Source organism: Papio anubis, chromosome 17, assembly GCF_008728515.1.
Source record: "Papio anubis isolate 15944 chromosome 17, Panubis1.0, whole genome shotgun sequence".
Taxonomy (NCBI): Eukaryota; Metazoa; Chordata; class Mammalia; order Primates; family Cercopithecidae; genus Papio; species Papio anubis.
The window spans coordinates 69429995-69450062 of record NC_044992.1 but is presented as its reverse complement, the minus strand read 5'-3'; the positions used below and the strand labels follow the sequence as shown (position 1 = coordinate 69450062).

The window sequence follows — 20068 nt, the reverse complement described above, 5'->3', positions numbered from 1 at the left end:
GTTGGGCATTTGGAGGGAGTGAGCCTTGGTTGTGAAACTGGAACGAGCTTGGGTTTCCAGCTGATGGGAGCTTTTATTTCTGATCTGGTTTACTGCCCATTGGTTTCTAAATTACAGCTTTACCGTCACCCTCTGTGTGTTGCAGGTTTGGTTTCCCAGGCAGCAGGCTGAGTCTGCAGGATGGTTATTGAAGAACAATGGAGGCGGATGCTGGAGCGGCTGCGGGAGAGCCTGGCTTGAGGGCAGCCCTCAGAGCTGTCCTGCCTGGGCTGAGGTGGCCAGCCCTGCTCTCCAGCACAGGCATTTGGCTGTGGCCCCTCAGGGGAGGGTGTCGCCGTGGGCAGGGCTTTCTGCAGCTGAGGGGTCCTGGAGCGAGCTGCCAGCAGCAGGTAACGCATCCACCATGAGAGTCTGGCGTCCACCGCGTGGTCGTGGTGCTTGGGGCTGGCCTCACTGACCCTCCAGGGTGGCCAGGACCTGAGCCTTGGCCTCCACATCCTCACTCTCAGGTCCTAGCCAGTACATTCAAGTTCCCTCTGTCTGTTCAGAGAACTCTTACTTATACTGTAAGACCCAGGTCAAATGTCACCTTTGCTGAGCTGCCTGTCTCTGACAGCCACCTCTCCAGCACCGGAGCTCCATTCTCCTCTCAAGGCTCCACAGCGCCTCCTTCCTACCCATCCTGGAATTTACATTCATCCTCTGGAAATAATGTCTTGCAAGCCTGCTCCCCACCCTACACTGACCAGGATTCCCTTGGGGTCAGACACTGTCTTTTCTTTCTCCTTTCATCCTTGGTTCCCAGTGTCATGCCTGGAACCTGGAAGCGGCTCCTGATTTTGCTGAGTGAATGTAGGAGGGAGGCCAAGGGAAGGAGTGGTGGGGGACCCTCCTCCAGCCAAGCAGACCCCCAGGTGTCAGGCCCCAGGCAGAACCCCCTTCCCCCAGCCTGGGACCCTCACTGCTTCTCACTCCTGTGGGCAGGAAAGGCCCCATCCTCAGGGGCCACAGTGGCAGAGGCCCCTGGGGAAGCGATGACAGACAGGGACAGCCACCCCTGCCGACATCTCTCCTTGACCCTTGTCCTCCTTGGAGAACCTCCCCTGGATTCTCAGGGGCCAGAGCTCTGTCAGCTTGACGGGTGGAACAGGAGCCCTTCCTTCTTGTTTAAACTCCCTCCTCTTCCCTGACCAGGAGAGTCTGAGAGCGGAGGAGGGCGGGGGCTCACCCCTGGGGTGAGGATGTTGAGCTCTCCCTCCCTGGGGCTGCCACCCGGCCCTTTAAAGGTTAAGTGTGTTTATGCAGCATTTTCAGGAGGCTGCCGGGTCTGACAAAACGGAGAGAAGAGTGATTAATGACTGGTGTCCTTGCTGCCACCACCACGGGGAGGGAGGCTTCAACGGCTGCCCAGGAACCACTCGTGTGACTCCAGGCTTCGGCCTTTCAGCAGACTTCGGGACAAACTCTTCTGGACCAAGAGGAGGCTGCGATTCTGGAATGGGGCCTGGAGGGAGGCTGGGGAGCTGCTGTCTTGGGAAAACCAGAGTTTGCTCCAGGCCAGAGCAGATCCTGTGGGGTTGCGCGCAGAAGAGAACAGAAGTTTGTGAACCACTGAGACTTTTAGAAATTCATGACTTTTACATCATGCCCTGTAATACAGTCCGATGTGTCTTAGTAGAACAATTATGTTTTAGGTTGTGCAACAATCAAATTATTTAAGTTAACACCAGCCAGGTGCAGTGGCTCATGTCTAAAATCCCAGCACTTTGGGAGACCAGGGCAGGAGAAACACTTGAGCCCAGGAGCTGGAGACCAGCCTGGGCAACATAAGGAGACCCCATCTCTACAAAACATTTAAAAGTTATCTGAGTGTGGTGGTGCCCAAGACTTGGGAGGCTGAGGTGGGAGGATCGCTTGAGCCCAGGGGTTAGAGGCCGTGGTGCATCATTGTACTGCAGCCCGGGGCGACAGAGCAAGACCCTGTCTCAAAACGACGACGACGACCACAACAACATTTAACCTTCCCATTCCAATTTACTTAAGTAAAATGGTTCCTCCAGCAAGATGAGCTGATGAGCGTGTCCTGAGCCCCTCACCCGGAGCTCCTGAGGGCCCCAGTTGGACAAACCTGGGCTTACAGGCATCCCTGGGAGGGGGCGGGGAGGAGGTGGGGATGGGGAGCTGGGGGGAAGCCAGCATGGCCTCAGGTTTCTCCCACCGCCCCAAGGCCTGGGCCTGTGTTGGAGGTGTGCTGGGCTTGCCTCTTGAAGTCAGGGCTCCATTTTGCAGCATGGCATCAGGCACAGCCTGGGTGCTCAGAGTGGGCTTTGAGTGAATGACAAATGCATGAAAGGTGACTTTCAGAGCAGGGTTCAGGGGAACCCAGGCGTCAGGGGGATGACCAGACCCTTGCCCAGGAGGGAGGAGTCTCAACTGCGGGGAGTGGGCGGGGGAGAGTGGATGGGAGGGCGGGGGGCACGCAGCCCCAAACCTGGCACTCCAGCCAGCCTTGGGCCTCTGCCACCCTGTTTGGGGTCTTCGGTACAAGCATTCCTGCAAGAGTTCCTTGCGTGCCCCCACCTTCCCATCGGGAGAGGCTGGAAGTGCGGTGGTCGCCTGCAGTGCCCCCAGCTGTTGTGGGTGCTTCTTCACGGTCAGTTCCTCTGACCTGGGATGGCAAGACTCGTCTTGAAGGGTGAGAAGTAATATCTCCAAAGGCCCATCAGGGTGCCTGGCAAGGGCTGCTGCTCTGTTATTATTATTATCATTAACGTTGGGATATGGGCATTGAACTCACCCCTTGAGAGTTGAGGAGCCCCTGGTGGGGGACACTAAGCACCTGCCCCCACCGAGGGGATGAGCTGCAGTTGGCACAGAGCTCTCTCCCACTCCAAGTCCTGCCTTCCCCGCCAGGCCACAGTTGCCCCAATCACGGTGCTTCCCAAAGGACTTTCTGCAAGTGACCCTGGCCTCATCTCTTTCTGAGAACTGTAGATGCCTCAGGGAGAGGGACACTGTGCCGGTTTCCTGTGGCTGCTGTAACAAATTGCACAGACTGAGAGCCTGCGAACAGCAGGCATGGATCCTCTCACGGGTCTGGAGGCCAGAAGCCCGAGATCAAGGTATTAGCGAGGTGGGTTCCTTCTGAAGACTCCAGGGGAGAAGCCACCGCCCGCCTCTCTCCTTGCTTCCGGTGCTTGCCTGCAGGCCTTAGTGTTCCTTGGCTTGTAGACACCTCACTCCAGCCTCTGCCTTGGTGGTCTCATGCGTGTGTCTCTGTGTCCAAATTTCCCTTTCTGGCCAGACGTGGCGACTCACTCCCATAATCCCAGCACTTTGGGAGGCTGAGGCGGGTGAATCGCTTGAGGTCAGGAGTTCAAGATGAGCCTGGCCAACACGATGAAACCCCGTCTCTGCTAAAAATACAAAAATTAGGCAGGCGTGGTGGCAGGCACCTGTAATCCCAGCTACTCAGGAGGCTGAGGCAGGAGAATTGCTTGAACCCCCGGGAGGTGGAGGTTGCAGTGAGCTGAGATCGAGCCACTGCACTCCAGCCTGGGCGACAGAGCAAGACTCTGTATCCAAAAAAAAAAAAAAGAAAAAAGAAAAAAAATCCCTTTATTTTTATTGATTTATTTCTTTATTTAGAGAGGGAGTCTCACTCTGTCGCCCAGGCTGGAGTGCAGTGGCAGTATCTCAGCTCACTGCAAACTCTGCCTCCTGGGTTCATGCCATTCTCCTGCCTCAGCCTCCCCAGTAGCTGGGATTACAGGCACCCGCAACCACGCCCGGTTAATTTTTTGTATTTTTAGTAGAGACAGGGTTTCACCATGTTAGCCAGGAAAAATTCCTTTATTTTAAGGATGCCAGTCTTTGGAATTAAGTCCCACCCTAATCCAGTAAGACCTCATCTTAGCTTGATTACATCTGCAAAGACGCTATTCCTGAATAAGGTCACATGTACAGATGCTGGGAGAACACAGTTCAACCCCCTGCAGACACAGCTTCACACCTGCCACCAGCTCGAGTCCCAGACGCTGCTTTCAGGGGAGCCCACGCCAAGGCAGCAGGCGGGAGTCTGTCTGTCTGGAGGATCCGCGGGGAGAACAGGTCACTTCGGGGTTTGTACAGGGAGGCAGGATGGTGGCTGTGCAGAGGGAGAGGAGGGAGATGCAAAAAGACCCCAGGGAAATGAGGAACAGATGGGGACGGGACACAGGCCTGGGGAGGGAGGTGGGATCCTTAAGTCTCAGGGGTGGGGGAAAGAAAGCTGAAGGCATTTTGAGGGAAGCAGTGCAGTTCCCACAGCCCAGTGATCTGGCAGTGGTGAGGGTTCTAGGGGGAAGAAGAGCAAGCTGTGAGGTCTGATCCCTCCACGCACCATCCCTCAGTAGGCGAGTGGCCGGATCCTTCTTGACCCCTGCTTTCCCTTTTCCTTCCTTCCTTCCTTCCTTCCTTCCTTCCTTCCTTCCTTCCTTCCTTCCTTCCTTCCTTCCTTCCTTCCTTCCTTCCTTCTTTCATTCTTCTCTCAGAGTCTCGCTCTGTCGCCCAGGCTGGAGTGCAGTGGCACCATCTCAGCTCACCGCAACCTCCGCCTCCCAGGTTCAAGCAATTCTCTTGCCTCAGCCTCCTGAGTAGCTGGAATTACAGGTGCATGTCACCACACCCAGCTTTTTTTTTTTTTTTTTTTTTGTATTTTTAGTAGAGATGGGGTTTCATCATGTTGACCAGGCTGGTCTCAAATTCCTGATCTCAGGTGATCCTCCCATCTCGACCTCCCAAAGTGTTGGGATTACAGGTATGAGTCATCATGCCTGGCCTTGATCCCTGTTTTCTGGTCGCCCTAATTGGGAGAATAACTCCTCCCCTATGAGACAACAGATGAGAAAGTGCTTGGAAAATAAAAGCAATGTTCACCGTTGAAGATTGTAACATGTAGAGCGCTGCATGACTGCATTGTCAAACATTCATAACTCAGCTCTTTTCAGGTTCACAATCATGATCAATGCCTCCTGGACTACGAAAATGCCATCATAAGTGTTTACATTATTCTCTTGGGTGAGCGGAACTTTGGAAAGGAAAAAAAGGAAAGTCTAAACTGACAAACTTCTGAAAACACTCGGGTCTGGCTGGAGTTCTCTTCTCTCCCTGAGGGCAGAATTGGGGTTGAGTGACACTTGGTAGGCGTGGAGCGCGCTTCAGTCTCGGGCCACTACCCCAGGCGTTTTCTCATCTGACACTCACAGCAGCCCTCAGGTGGGCAGACACGGTGTATTTACGCCTTTGAATTGAGTCCCTTTGGGGGAGCAGGAGGGAGGGAGGGTGTGAGTGTGTGTGCGGACACCGGTGGATGGGGGAGGCGGGACCTTTCTATTCCGATGCCAGTTACACAGACACCCTCACATCCTCGGATATACCGCCCCCGAGCCTGAGGTGCTGGCAATATCCCCATTTTTCTCTATCCTGACAGCTTTGGAGATGCCAGGCCAGCCTCCCTTCCTAATCGGTCATTTTCTGAGGGGTGGCAGCTCAGGCAGTTAGAGCAGAACGCAGGGCTTCAATCCCTCTGTGGGGTGGGCCTTGTTTGCACAGGTGGGCCTTGTTTGCATGGCGTCCCGATGTCCAGCACGCCATCCCCGTCTATGAGAATGAGCTCTCCTTACGGTCACTGCGCGGTGGTCCGGTAGCAGCAGAGGGGGCGTGGTCGCAGCAGAGGGGGCGTGGTCGCAGCAGAGGGGGCGTGGTCGCAGCAGAGGGGGCGTGGCATAACAGCGCATGGTCGCTCCACTCACCCGCCGCTTTGTAGCCGACAGCAGCTTGAAACACGTGGCGCTGTAACAACCTCTACCCTGCCAGGGGTGCATTCTTTTTATTGTTTCCGTTTTCTAGTTTGTGGCAGATTGGATTCCTGTTTCTAATTCTTCCCTCCCTCCCTGTTGAATTTCATGTTTGCCTCTTTCGCCAGGTGGCTTTGCAGTGCGTTCCTGCCCTTCCCCGCCAAGAGTGGGTGCAGAATTTTTCCTGCTCCGCGTCAATGCTGGGTGTGGCTATGTACCCTGAAATTACACTTGGAGCTCAGCCTCTGCTGTCCTGTACCCACCAATAGGAAAAAATGTTGATCTTTTTTGCTGTAGGTCATTGAGATTTCTGGGGCTGTCTGTTATGTAGCATTATTGTAACGACTAGTTCCCAGGTCATTCATTCACTCAACAAACACTGTGTGGCTGCCTTGGGTTAGGAATGCTGCTAGGAGCTGGAGATAAAAAGACAGGACATAGTCTCTAGCCTCAGGGGTCTTACAATATAAGAGAGTTGTGGCTGTCAGGCTGTGAGGAGACAAGACAAAGCCAGTTCCCTGTCACACAGGGATTTTCAGAGTTTGGGGTGGAGAGGATGGAAATGGGAGCCCGAGCAGGTGGGGTGCCTGGAGGGGTGGCCTATCTCTCACTCAGTACCACATGCCTCCGTGTCATAATTTGGGGTCCTGAGTAAGGTGCTATTTCCCAAAAGGATCCCACTGCCAGAACAGTTTGCAAAGCTCTGTGGGAGGAAGTTGCAGGTCACAGGAGGGGAAATTGAGATCACACAGACTCAATAAGGAAGATCGGGGCTGCCCCCAAATCTCAGGCCGGACCCACTGGGATCCATGGGGGAGCAGCAATGTCCTTCTCCTCTTTATTATTTCTTCCAAATACCAGCCCTAGGAGACATGTTAGAACCCGTCTAACTACATGTAATAACTCTTCACATCTCTGTAGGAATATAGGCAGGCCCGAGGCAGGGGGCTGGCTCAGGGTTCCACAGTGGCAGAGGCAGAGCCTCCACAGACCCCGCCTTGCCCTCTGTCACCAGCTTCTCCTCTCTGCCTCCATGATCTGGAACCTTCAGCGGGTCAACTGAGCCACGCCTGGTGCTGTGGTGCTTCCCCAAGCTGCACACGCTGATGGCCGTGAGGAATGACTGCGCCCATTGCATCACCTCCTCGCTGTCGGTGAGCCAGTGAGCACCTGTGGCTGCTTCGAGGGGAATTATAATAAAACTTACATGACAGTCCCTTTTCAGGAGGTATAAGCAAACAGCAAACACAACCTGTCGATTGTGCCGAATGCTGTTGATGCTGTTTTCTCATCCTAAAACAGATGATGAAAATGCTAAGCTCTGTAAAGAATGACTTAGTCATACTCAAAATTCTCCAATAAACACCTTACTGTTGTGTTTCACCAGCTCCGAGTCACAGGCAAGTCTCAACGGCCCTTGGCTCAGTGTCCTGCTCCATGAAATTACGGAATCAGACACAGCTCACCGGCCACTCCGGAGTTAACTGAAGCCCTTGAAGGAAAACTACCAGGTTTTCTAGGAGTTTACGGCATTATTTATTTTTATTATCCTCTCCAAAATTCTATGTTCAGCCACTTTGTTTTCCTCTAAAATTTCTGGAACCTTTTTCCTTAGTGTGCTTCATTCATGAAGCACACAAAAGTCTCTTTGACCTTATCTCTCTCTCTATCTCTTTGTAAGGCTCTTTTTGGTATTATTGAATTTTATTCATAGCAAGACCCATCTGAGGCAATCCTGGTGCAATCTTCCCCACTTTGTCTTCTTTCTTTCTTTCCCTCTCTCTTTCTTTCTTTCCATCCTTTCTTCTCTTTCTTTCCTCCCTCCCTCCCTCCCTTCCTTCCTTCTCCTTTCTTTCTTCTTCCTTCCTTCCTTCCTTCCTTCTTTCTTTCTTTCTTTCTTTCTTTCTTTCTTTCTTTCTTTCTTTTCTTCTTTTCTTTTCTTTCTTTCCTTCTTTCCTTCCCTTCCACTTCCTTCCTTCCTTCCTTCCTTCCTTCCTTCCTTCCTTCCTTCCTTCCTTCCTTCCTTCCTTCCTTCCTTCCTTCCTTCCTTCTTTTTCCTTCATTTATTTTGAGTTGGGAATCTCATATCAGGCTGGGTGCAGTGCTTTAATCTCATTCTTTCTGGCCCTCCACCTCCCAAAGATTAAAATCAGATTCTCCCACCTCAACCTCCTGGGTAGCTGGTTCCCCATTTCCACTTCGTGTCTTTTAAGCCATTAAATTCCACCATATTCCTTCCTTCCATTCCCTTAAAATGCTTTCTTGTATTCCTTCCTTTCCTCCCTTCCCTTCCACCACCTATCCACCCCATCCATCATCTATCCATCCTATCCATCCAATCCTCCACCACCCATCCATCCACCACCTGCCCATCCATGCATGCATGCATCCATCCATCCATCCATCCATCCATCCATCCATCCATCCATCCATCCCGTCCATCCACTCCGCCCACCCATCCATCCATTCATCTGCTCTTTCACCTAGTCATCCACCCATTCAACCACCCGTCCACCCATCCAGTTATCCACCCATCCACCCATTCACCACCCACCCACCCACCCATCCATCACCCATCCATCAATCATCCGCATCCATCCATCCACCCACCACCCTTTCACTTGTCCCGCTTGCTCCTATCTATCTATCTATCTATCTATCTATCTATCTATCTATCTATCTATCTATCCATCCATCCATTTAACAATAGAGACAATTTCCTGTCCCCTTTGGGAACACTGCCATTTTCTCTGCCTTTCAGCTGGGTCAAGCTGACATTTGGGAGAAGGAGGTGGGTGGCACATTTTGCATCAGGGCCTGGGTCCACCTCAGACACAGGTGTTCAGCTGCATGCCAGGACTAATGCTGGGCATGGAAAGCTGGAGAGCTGGCTTTGTGCCCAGGGCTGGTTGTAGCATCTTGGCATGTTTCTGTTCCCAAAGTCCCCAGTGGACACAGGGACATTCAGCCATCTCCAGAGATAGCTACCATTTAAAGCAACAAGGAGACAGAACAACTGTCACTTTCCCTGACTCCAGTGAGACCTGGAGGCTGTTCTGCAAGTGAGATGCCACCTTAAGCTCTTTGTGAGCAGAGTTGCCCATAGCCCTTAGCTCATTGCAGGAAGCAACCAATGTGGTCCCCACATCAGTAGCCCTCAGGGCCAGACCAAGTTCAAAATTTGGTTAACAACCCTGTAGGCTTCTTCTTCGTTTTCAAATGTCACAGAAAATCTTTTTGTGCTATCGTGGGAATGGAGTCTCTCCTTCCTTCAGCCTCATCTGAATTGAGGTGGGGAGAGTTGGACACAAAGGTCAAGGGGAGAGAAACACTCAAAACAGCCCCCAGACAGCCAAGGCAGGCGTTGGCACACCAAAATGACACAGAGACAGCCCCACGCCCTAATGGGTCGATCCCATCCCTCAATAACACTGTGTGGCTGGGATCTTCTGCATTTCACGGGAGGCTCAGGGAGATGAAGCAACTTGCCTGCGGTGTCACAGGTGTAAGAAGGAGAGTAGGGGCAGATGGGGCCCAACTCCAGGTTTGCCTGGGTGCAGAGCCATGCGTGCCCCTGCCTCCTCCTTGATGGGTTCTCTCTGCCTGCTTCAGGCTGTCCCCATGCTCTGCTCAGCCCCTGCAGCAGGAGGGCGCAGAGCTCACTGCTGGCTGGTCTCCATGGCAACAGCGGATGAGTCTGCATCCGATGATGGCAGAGCTGCCGTGGAGCTTGAGCTTGGCTGTGATGGCAGGGATTTGGGAGGAGAGGAGCTGGAGGAGTGGGGGATGGGGCATGAGTTGGGGTGCAGGATGGGCTGCTCTCCGAGCAGCCGTTTGGAAGATGCTTCCAGTCAGGTCTCAATCTCAATCGGTCGCTGGTTCATGTATATTTAATGGACATCTACCCTGTGCTGGGCACTGGGCATACAACAGTCTACTGGACCCAGTCTTGCTCTCAAGGGGACTGTAGCCCAAGAAAGAGGCAGGCAGATTATCAGGTAATTCTAGCTCACCACGATTGATGGGAAGATAGGGAAAGTCTGGGACACATACAAGCCCCTAGGACACATACAAGCTCCAACCCCATCGGGGCTTGGAGGCAGGAAAGTTTTCCAGGAGGGAGGCATTCTGATGAATGAAGGAGTCAGCTGGTGAAGAATGGGGGTGGAGATCCAGGTGGGGGTGTAGGGAGAGACGGAGACATAGACGCAGAGATTAGAGACAGACAGTGGGAAAGAGACAGGGTAGAGAGAGAGGAGAAAGAGATAGATAGAGAGAGAATCCCAGCACTTTGGGAGGCTGAGGTGGGCAGATCCCTTGAGGTCAGGAGTTCCAGACCAGCCTGACCAACATGGCGAAACCCTGTCTCCACTAAAAATACAAAAAGCAGCCAGGTATGGTGGTGCATACCTGTAATCCCAGCTACTTGGGAGGCTGAGGCCACTCCAACATGGGCGACAAAAGTGAGACCCTGTCTCCAAAAAAGAGAGAGAAAGAGGGAGAGAAAGAGAGAGAGAGAGAGAGAGAGAGAGAGAGAGAGAGAGAATGACATGAATGAGATCTGCCAAGAGTCCTCAGTGCCTAGAGCTCCAAGGGAGGAAGGCTAGGGAGGGAAGCCATGCTTGTCCTGGGGCCGAGATGAGGAGGAAGGGGGAGGGTCTGCTCCAGACCAGCCCTGGATGAGGGGATAAATTTTGTCTTCATCAGACACTGAATTGGGCATCCTCACCTCCCACCTTACAGATGAGGAAACTGAGGCTCAAAGAGCTACAGCGAGACGGAGGAGGAGGTGGCCCCGGCTCTGATGCAGGTGGCTGGTTCGATGGCAGACTCCCCCGTGCCGTGACTCGCAGACCAGATCCGGAAGTCCTGGAGTAGAGTGGGTGGGTCTGCCAGGGCATGGCCAGGCTGTCTGTCTCTGGAGACTCCCCCAAGGAGAGTTTCTTGACCTTGAGGATGATAATGCAGGGTAGGCTCTTGAGGGCTGTGCAGGGACTCCCTGGAGAGCCCTGGGAAAAGCAGGTCCCTGCCTGCCTGGGCCTGCCTCTGCTGCAGGGGCCAGCGCAGGGGTCAGGTCTCCACACATTTCATGTCCAGGCCATTTCCCCACTCCAGCGCCAAGGCTGGGCACTCCCCAGTCAGTGGCACAGCTGCTGCTGTGGGGTCTCTTGCCCTCCAAAGGTTGGTTTCAATCCCAAGTGTCACCGCTGGAAACACCGGCCACCCTGGGACATGTGGTCTTGCCAGGACTTCTGCAGGGCTCTGTTTCTTAGGTCCCAATCGTCTACAGGGAGCACTGGTCTGAGATCTTCCAAGATGCTGGGCAGGAGCAAGCCTGCCATGCTCATTCCCAAAGGACTCCACATCTAGATAAATGAAGACCTGGAAGGCTCTTTGGCTGCACTCTAGCAAAACAGCTTACGTCACCCTGCCTAAAGAGACAGTCAGGAAATCCCCTTGTTCCTGGGCGAGGAGAAGCTGGCCCACAGGGAGTGACGGCATTGAGCAGATACTGCCCTTGGCTCCCTCATGGATGGGGCGTGGTCTGCTGACCTTGACAGCGATCAGGGCAGGGGGCTTGGAGGGAAGGGGTTAGCTGGGGAAGGTGAGGGAAAGGACTGGAGTTAGGACAGGGTGCAGCGACCACATCCTGTGACGAGGAGGCATCTGTGACCTGTGTGATCTGCCAGGCAAGCAACACAAGTCATTGTGCTGCTACATGCCTGCTACTGAGATAGGAACAAAGAGAGGCTGGTCCTGCCTCTCGGTGCTCTCCGTTGGACACATCTGCTGGGCAGTACTGGCTTTTACCATAGGTATGTTTCTGCTCTTCCTTCTCTCTTCCTCTCCCTCTCTCTTTTCCAGGGCACTCACACACACACTTGCACATATGTGCACAGTTGCACACACACACATTGAACACATGTGCACATATATGTGTTTGCATACACTTGCACACCCACACACCTGTGCACTAGCACCCATTTGCACGCATACCCACACACTTGCACACATGTGCATTTGCAGAAATACACCCTTGCACTTGTGTGACACACCTGCACACTTGCACACACCCATTTGCACACAGGCACAGACACACCAGCATGCATTTGCACACACAGCCACAAACTTGCATATGCAGCACTTGTACACTGACACACATCCTTTGTGCCTATGCAGTGCACACTTACACATTTGCACACAGCTACGCCTGCTCACACATTTGCACACACCCACCTACACACTTGCACACATGCTACACACTTGAGTGTGCAGCACACATACGCATGTGCACACAGGCACATTTGCACATGCACACAGCAGTGGTACACACTTCTCTATCACTCTCCCTAGTCACTGTTCTCCCCTGTGATTCCCACCCCTCTGATCGCCTCTGCTCACTTGCTGCCCCCTCCACTGGAAGGGACCTGGCCTGGTGCCCTGTCTCTGTCTGTCTCCACCATGCAGGGAGGTTTCACAAGGACTGGCTAATATCTCGCCTTGAGCTGGCCTGGCCGCAGCTGCTGCTGAGCGGAAGTCTCTGAGGGGCGAGGCTGAGAGGAAACCACACTCTCGCTCGGGTTCCTGCAGCTCTGGCCTCTGGGGAGGGGTGCGGAGTTGTGTGGGTGTGAGATGGCTTTGAAGGAGGGACAGCGTGAAGCTTTTCTCTGGGTCTCTTCCGTCTCCAGGAGAAAACTAGGCCACTGTGCTCCAGGAGAAGGGAAAACCCGTGGCCCCTCCAGGCTGGGCCCCCACTGGCAAACTGGGCTCCCAGGCCCTTCTCAGCCCATGCCTCTGTCTCTGCCTTGTCAGGCTTATTCTTCGGGCCTTTGAAGCAGCCTTTGGTGGGCAAACAGGATCTCAGGGAGCCCTGGCCCGTCTCCTCCAGAGTTGTGCCTTGGCCCTGGGCAGGGGCCACCATGGGCTGTTAATGTAAATGGCATCCCCTAGAGTTGTGCAGTGTGGGGGCAACCCTGAGGTGGCAGCCCAGCCCCCGTCTGCAGCTTTTGCTACCCAGCCCAGCTCCAGCTCTGTCTGTGTCACTGGGGGTGGTGGGGGAGGCCGGAGCTCAGGGACAGGGACACTCCTGGCAGATTGTCCCTGCCCCAGGTGGAAGGGGAGGAGGGAAGTGCCCATCCTCCATCCTCCTATCCTGCCATCGGGGTGGGCGCTACTATGCAGGGGAAGGTCTGGCTAAATAATGACGCTGAGCTTCGGACACAAGCCTTCTCCGTGCACCTACTGTGTGCCAAGTACCATCCCAAGTGCATTATGGATGGTAACTTGTACAGTGGCTCGGAAGGCACCACTACAATCACCCCCAGTTTCTGTCTGGTTCCAGTCCTGGCCACACAACGAATAAGCAGCAAATGGATTTGGTGTGATTTTATCTGAACCCGGGCAGGCTGGCCCAGAGCTCACCGTCTAACCATTGAGCCGTCCAGCCTGTCAAGACTCCAGGCTCACTGGCGTCCACCCCTCTGTCATTTCCCAGGGAAACAAGCTCTAGCAGCCCCTACCCTGTGGGCACTTTAGCCCAGACTCCCTGCCTCCCTGCCTTTCATGACAGGAGCCAAAGAACAGTCTCCTTTGCAGGAAAGGAGCCCATTGGGGGTCTTCTCTTGCAGGCTCTGTCTTGCGTGTGGGTCCTGAGCTTTCTCATTGAGTAAGGGGAGGGGGCAGCAGGGTCAGTCCAGTGCAGAGTGGATGGAGGCTGGTTGAGGCTGTCTTGAAACCCTAAACCCAGCTGGGATCCTCGGGGAAGGATCCTTAGCTGGTTCCTGACTGGCTCTTCCAAAAGTCAGTGGGGCACGTGGCTGGAGCCCAAGCAGAAGGGAGGGAGCAATGGTGGCCCGAGTCCTGGGGTGACCAGGCCCTGAACCTGCCCTGCTGGGACCCCATTCCCTGACTCTAGGCCCCCTTTCCCCACCACGCAGGACACCAGGCTCTTGCCTTAAGATAGGAAAGGAAATGCCTTATGGTGAACAATTCTCCAGGTCTCTAGTGTAGCTCCAACAGGTGCCAGAGGGACATGGCAGGTGACCCTGGTCCCCTATGACCCTGACTTTACTTGCTGTCATGAGGTCAATCTCCTACCTTGACCCACCTCCTGCCTCTGCTTTCAGAAGGGCAGAAGGGAGGGCCTCCTCCAGCTTCCCAGCCGCCTCCCACCTCCTGCCGCCTGGCAGCGCTGGGCCCCCCAGCAGCAAGGTTCAGGAGGGGAAGAACCTCTCGCAGGTGAACAAATTGCTGCACATCAGACACATTCTTTTCAAGCCTCATTTTCTCTCCTTTTCATGCTAACTTTCCCACTATTAAAGAGCATTTTTAAAAAGAAGATGAAAAAAGGGAGAGAGAAAAGAAGGATGAAAGTGTGCGCGGGCACCCGGAAGTCCTTTTCAATTGCCTGCTGCTGTGTAGGGTCTGATCTAAGAGCAAGAAATTGGAGGATGCTGGAGGGGCGAGGTTTCATTTCAGTCCTGCCTGTTGGGCCGAGTCCGGGGCGGGGAAGGAGAGGTGATGGAGGTGGGCCTGGCTGGGCCCTGTGGCCCTGGAGCCTGCCACCCAGCCCCTGGCCTGTGCCTGGCACAGGAAGCCCCTCAAAAATTTCTTGTTGAATGAATGAAAGAAAAGAAATCAGTGGATGGAGAAGGGCTGGATTCTTTTGTGGGGACCTTCCACGCCACCTTCTCTGTGGGGCTCTAGGGCCGGCTGAGAAAGAAAGGACAGATTTGGCAAAGGTCAGGCAGGAGCTGGAAAAGCATTAGGTGGACCAGGCCTGCTACAGCAAGGCCACGCCTGCACTGCTATCGTACTGGTGACGTCCATGGGTGCAGCCACAGCGGGTGGGCACAGTTTCACATGGGATGGGGGCTGAGCCTGGGTTGGGTGGGTGACCCCTTCCCCTTCCCTACCCCTCTCCCCACCAGCAGGTACTATTGGGTCTGAGTGAAGAAAAAAGCTCAGGAACACGCCAGGAAAGTGTGACCATGATGATACCTCTGAGAAGAACCCAGGAAGAAACAGCAGAGTATTATACAGGGGAACAGGACTCAGGGTGGGCTTCAAGTATCATTAAACATAATCAAATATTTTAAAAGTTATTATTAGCTGGGTGCAGTGGCTCACACCTTTAATCCCAGCACTTAGAGAGGCCAAGGTAGGAAGAGCACTTTAGCCTAGGAGTTTGAGACCAGCATGGGCAACATAGTGAGACCCCATCTCTAAAAAAAAAAAATAAAACCAGGAAATAAAATACAAGGACTTTTTTGCATCATAGAAACATTCTCTATCTTGATTGGGTGGTGGTTCTATGACTATATATACATGTTAAAATCCATCAAATGGTACACTTAAAATTAGTGGGTTTCATTGCATGTAAATTGTACTTCAATGAAATGGGTATTTTAAAAAGCTACAGCTTTCTGCAATCCTTCTATGTCCTAGGCATGAGCTGGGAACATCTAAATATAGGATTTTCAATACTCAGAACAACCCAGTATCTTTTCAGAGAGATGGGCACAGGCTTTGCGAGGTCACACAGCTAATACAGGCCACACAGCTCATATGCCAGCATGGAGATAAAGGCTGAACTTTCTGCCGGGGGCCTGGGGGGCAGTGAGCACAATAAGACCTGACCATGGTGGCCATGGAGCCTGGTCCCTCAGGGTTCTGTGTTCCCAGGGAACTGCTGTGTAAGACCCGACCATCTGCACACAGGAGCTCAGATCACCTTTCTCTCCAAACCCTTTGGGTATTTGAGTCCCTGGATTTTTCTAAATCAGAGTTTTGGTTAGACCTGGTCCCCCAGAAATGCCCTCAGAATCCCAGGCAGGGACCCCAGCCACTTGCCCTGGAGGAAGCCCCTGGGCTTGCCTGCCTCCTTCCCCCGCCTTCTCTTTCTCTCTGGATATCAGCATATTTGTCACACTTACTTCATTTCTCCTCCCGTTTGGTGACACAAGGTGAGCTGAAGGAGAGCTGCTTGGGTGAGGATTATGAAGGCACGGGTGCCATGGAAACCACTCTGAAGGCCCCCTAAAGCTGCAGCCGTCAGGAGGGGCTGCTCTGCTGTCATTGGTCGGCCACGTGGACCCTCTCCCTAGCGTGATGCATGAGTTTTATTTATTTTACTCTGTTTTGCATCTTATGCCTGCTCTTGGCTTCCTCACAGTCCTGGTGCAGGATGCTGCCTGCAGGTCCGTAGGATAAAGGTACTAATGTTTTTGTTTCTCTTTTTTGAACTTCTGACGTTTTAGGCTCGTTTTCTGGTGCTCTCTCCTCCATGCCAGAAGGCAGCACTGATTTCAAGCCACAGATATTGGAGGCAGAAAATGGGATTACGATAGACAGAGAGGGAAGCCAGCTCCTCTAGCAGGTGCTATAGAAATGGCTTCTGATTTTGGTCACAGAAGCAGTCTCTAACTTTCCCTGCAAATCCAAGAAGCCCTCAAAGGGGCCAAAGGCAGGCTCTTTAGTACAATGTCAATCTGAGCAGGATGGAAGAGCTTCCAGAGGTTGTTAGTGAGATTCAAAGCCCTGTGGGTGCCTTGATCTTCCTAAGCTTGCTTTTAGAGAAGCGTGCTGTCGAAGCTTCAGGAGGCCGCCAGCTTCTGGTTGGACCTCAACCTCCTCCTCCCTCAACCTCCTCCTCCCTTTGAATAGGAATCAGAAGAATCTCTTACATTAGCCTTTGCCTTGATAGTTTTTATATCTTTCATTTTATTTCTTTCCAGCAATGGCCCTGAGAAATTGGTAGGCGAAGTGCCATTAGCCCCGCATTGGAGAGGAGGAAATTGAGACCATATATATATATATATATTTATTTATTTATTTTTTGAGACAGAGTCTTGCTTTGTCACCCAGGCTAGAGTGCAGTGGCATGATCTCAGTTCACTGAAATCTCCACCTTTCCGGTTCAAGTGATTCTCATGCCTCAGCCTTCTGAGTAGCTGGAATTACAGGCGTGTGCCACCATGCCCGGCTAATTTTTGTATTTTTAGTAGAGATGGGGTTTTGCCATGTTGACCAGACTGGACTTGAACTCCTCAAGTGATCCACCTGCCTTGGCCTCCCAAAGTGCTGGGATTATAGTCGTGAGCCACTGCACCCAGCTGAGACCCAATAATTTAAGTAGAAGGGCTGGGACTGGGGCCTGAGGCTGCTGCTCCCTGCCTGAGGCTCTGAGGCTGCTTTATCACAGGGTCAAGATCTTTGATGAAGCCACTTGCTCAAGCTGTGGGTGGGCTTTTCCTGGTAGGAATGTTACCTGAGGCCTGGCAAAGATGGGACCTTTGAAGTAGGGAGGGGGAATGAGCAGTCCTTCCAAAGTCAAGTTCCTCAATGAAGTCCTTCTAAACACTGTCTGTCCTCCCTGCACACATGCCTATGTGCACACAACACACATGCTTGTTCACGCTTTATCCCTCTTGGTTAGGGGTCTATCCCCATCGAGCCATTAAAGTTGTTCTGGTGGAATCTCTGATGACACTTTTTTTTTTTTTTTTTTTTTTTGCTTGTGAAAACCAACCATTTTGTTATTTCATGAGTTTATGAGTTGACTGGGCTCAGCTGGGAGGTTCTTCTGGATGAGGCTGCAGTCATAAACAAACATGACTACGTCAGAGTCCCCAAGATGTATCACTCACAGGACTGGAATTTGATGCTGACTCTGGGCTGGCCACTCCACTAGGGCTGTTGCTTGGAGAGGCTACGCATAACCTAGGCTGGGATTCTCGCAGCATGGGTGCTTGGGTCTGAGAAGGAGGGCCCCAAGAGAGCCTATTTTAAGAAAGAGGAAATGAAATGTGCCAGTCTTCAAGACTGGACCTAGAACTGCCATAATGTCACTTTTGCTGTGTTCTCCTAGTTGCCTGATGACATCTCAAGTACCACGTCCAGTGGACCATTTGGGGCCTCATCTGAACTGAGCTCTCTGGCCACATGATGCAGCTGACCTGCCCCTTCTTGAAGCTCCCTCCTCCCCGGCTTCACTGCATCCCTCTGTCTTGGTCTTGTCCCCCTCTGCGTTCCTACCACACTTTGATAATTTCTCTTCTCCAGGTTTTCTCTTCCTTGTTTCATTCTTGGCCTTTTCCTTTCTCAACTCCACACACTGTCCCAGAGACCCCATCCAAGCCCATGATGTGATGTCCTATCTGTGCCAAGGAACTCCAAGTCTGCCACTCCAGCCCACACCTGAGAACCAGCCTCGGGCATCCAACTCTCCCAGACATTCCTGCCCAGAGGCAGATTCAAGAATTCCAAAGTGCCTCTTGCTCAATCCATCCAGAGAGGAGCTTGCCATCCTACCCCCAAACTCGTTTCTCCTTGTGAGGTCCCCAACTTGGTCCCCTGGACTTCTGACCCCAACCAGCCCCTCCACCATGTTCCTGGATAACAGAAAAGGCACTACTTGGGTCATCAGAAAAAATAACTGGACGTGATTTAGAAAAATAAAAAGGAGTGCCTACTGCTCTAGGATTTTTCTTACTTTAGAAGGAAAGCAGATAGAGATCTGGGAGCAGCCCCAGCTTAATTGGAAAGCCACATTTGTACAGGCTGGAGGGGCCTCAGGAATGGCAAACAGCTTCTCTTTGCTCAAAGGAATTTTCTGGAAACCATAATGGCTGCCCTTGCTAACCACAGGCTGGTCTTTCTGGCAGAATTAGCACGAGTATGTGGTCAGAATGGCCGGGCTGGAGCCAGCCTGGATGTTTCTGCAGTCTGAGCTCCCTTAGTGTCCACAAGTGGGGGGGCTGGGATTCAGGGGAGCATGTGGGTGCCCCAAGGAGCTGGGGGGGTCACAAGGGAACCTGGAGATTGGTGAAGTGTAGTTTGGCCTAAACAGGGAGTAGGGCCCACCCTCCCTTCTCTCCATGCCCTCTCTTCTCCTGGAGCCCTCCCCTCTCCCTGCATCCTTCCTCTCTCCGCTGAGCAGCTTTCTCTTTCCGAGGAGCCGAGGGGCACAGGAGTAAGCAGGGGAGCTAGTGTGTGCTGAGTGCCTGCTCTGTGCCAGGCATTTTCATACCATCTATCACATCACACTCACCCCGAAAGTGGGTTCCATAATCACCTCCATTCTTCCTAAGAGGAAACAGGCTCAGCGTGGTTCAGAAGTTGCCCAAAGTTGCACAGAAGAGACGCTGGGGTTTAGTCCAGCTCTGTCTGACTCCACACCCAGCTTCTGGGCACTGCTTATCTTACACTGAGGGTCCACAATCTACTGCAGGGAGGCGGGGCAGTGCAGAAACCGGGCCTCTGAGGGGGTGTAGACATACTGGATCCAGGCAGCTGCTGGATACTATAGGAACAGAAATGTCCTCCACCAGTGTGGCTGAGCCGGGCCTCCCCTAACATCTCGCCCCACTCCCCATCATGTAACAGGACACTGCTTTGCTGTTGAGGCCGAGGTGGGACAGGAAAGAAGGATACAGGTTGTGATCTGTGTTTGGTGATGGTGCAGAGAGGGAGGGGGGCAGTTGTCCCTCTGTGGGGACCAGGGAGGGTTTCAGAGGCAGGTTGATTCTTTCGGGGCATGCCACCTGCATTTAAGGGGTGGCCATCAGACAGGTGACCTACTGGACTAGACTCTTCCCGGGATATCAAAACAGGTGTAAGCTACAGTCCCACCATGTGGCTGGGGAGGGATGGGGGAAGAAGGGGCCCCTCGAGAATGAGAACATATTATTTGAACATGGGCCTTGCAGGCTTGGTCTGCAAGGCTGGACTCTGCAGGCTTGGCCTGGGGTAAGGGACACAGAGACCTTGAAGGGGACTCCAGTTTTGGGTTTGAGCAGAGTGGAGGGGTTACTGGTTCAGGAAGAGGCTGCTTCGAGTGGAGTCAGCCAGCTGACACTGAGGCAAAGGGCTTCCCACATGAGCATCTTTTCCAGGATGGCTTTTAAAACAGCCAGGATGAAATGGGCACATCCTTGGACACATTCAGCGAGGAGACGGGGCTCCCGCGAGGCAGGGGCCGTGGGGGGCGCGAGATGGGAGAATGGGCTCATTTTTATTGCTTGGTGTCCTTTGTTTCTGGCTCAAACAGACCTGGTCCTGATGTCTGCTTCAGCTGCAGGAGCACAGCCAGTATGCTTGGCACTTCCGCATGCATCCTCTCCCCTCCTCTCCCCCGCAACCCCCATCACTATCTCAGATCTCTTTCATCCACCTGCAAAATGATTAAGGCTTGGGGCAGCCTGAGCCAGGACTGACAAATCAGGTGCAGG

At 53.0% G+C, this 20068-nt stretch overlaps 1 protein-coding gene across 1 annotated transcript; it reads left to right on the top strand.

The window, feature by feature from the left end:
• The first annotated feature begins 10311 nt into the window (after positions 1 to 10311).
• Positions 10312 to 18313, top strand: LOC108582718 (putative uncharacterized protein FLJ46204). Its single transcript, XM_031657810.1, is given in 3 exon segments — positions 10312 to 12001; positions 12004 to 16051; positions 17707 to 18313. Coding segments are annotated over 2 exon segments (633 nt in total). The 5' UTR covers positions 10312 to 11556; the 3' UTR covers positions 12192 to 16051; positions 17707 to 18313.
• Positions 18314 to 20068: the final 1755 nt, after the last annotated feature.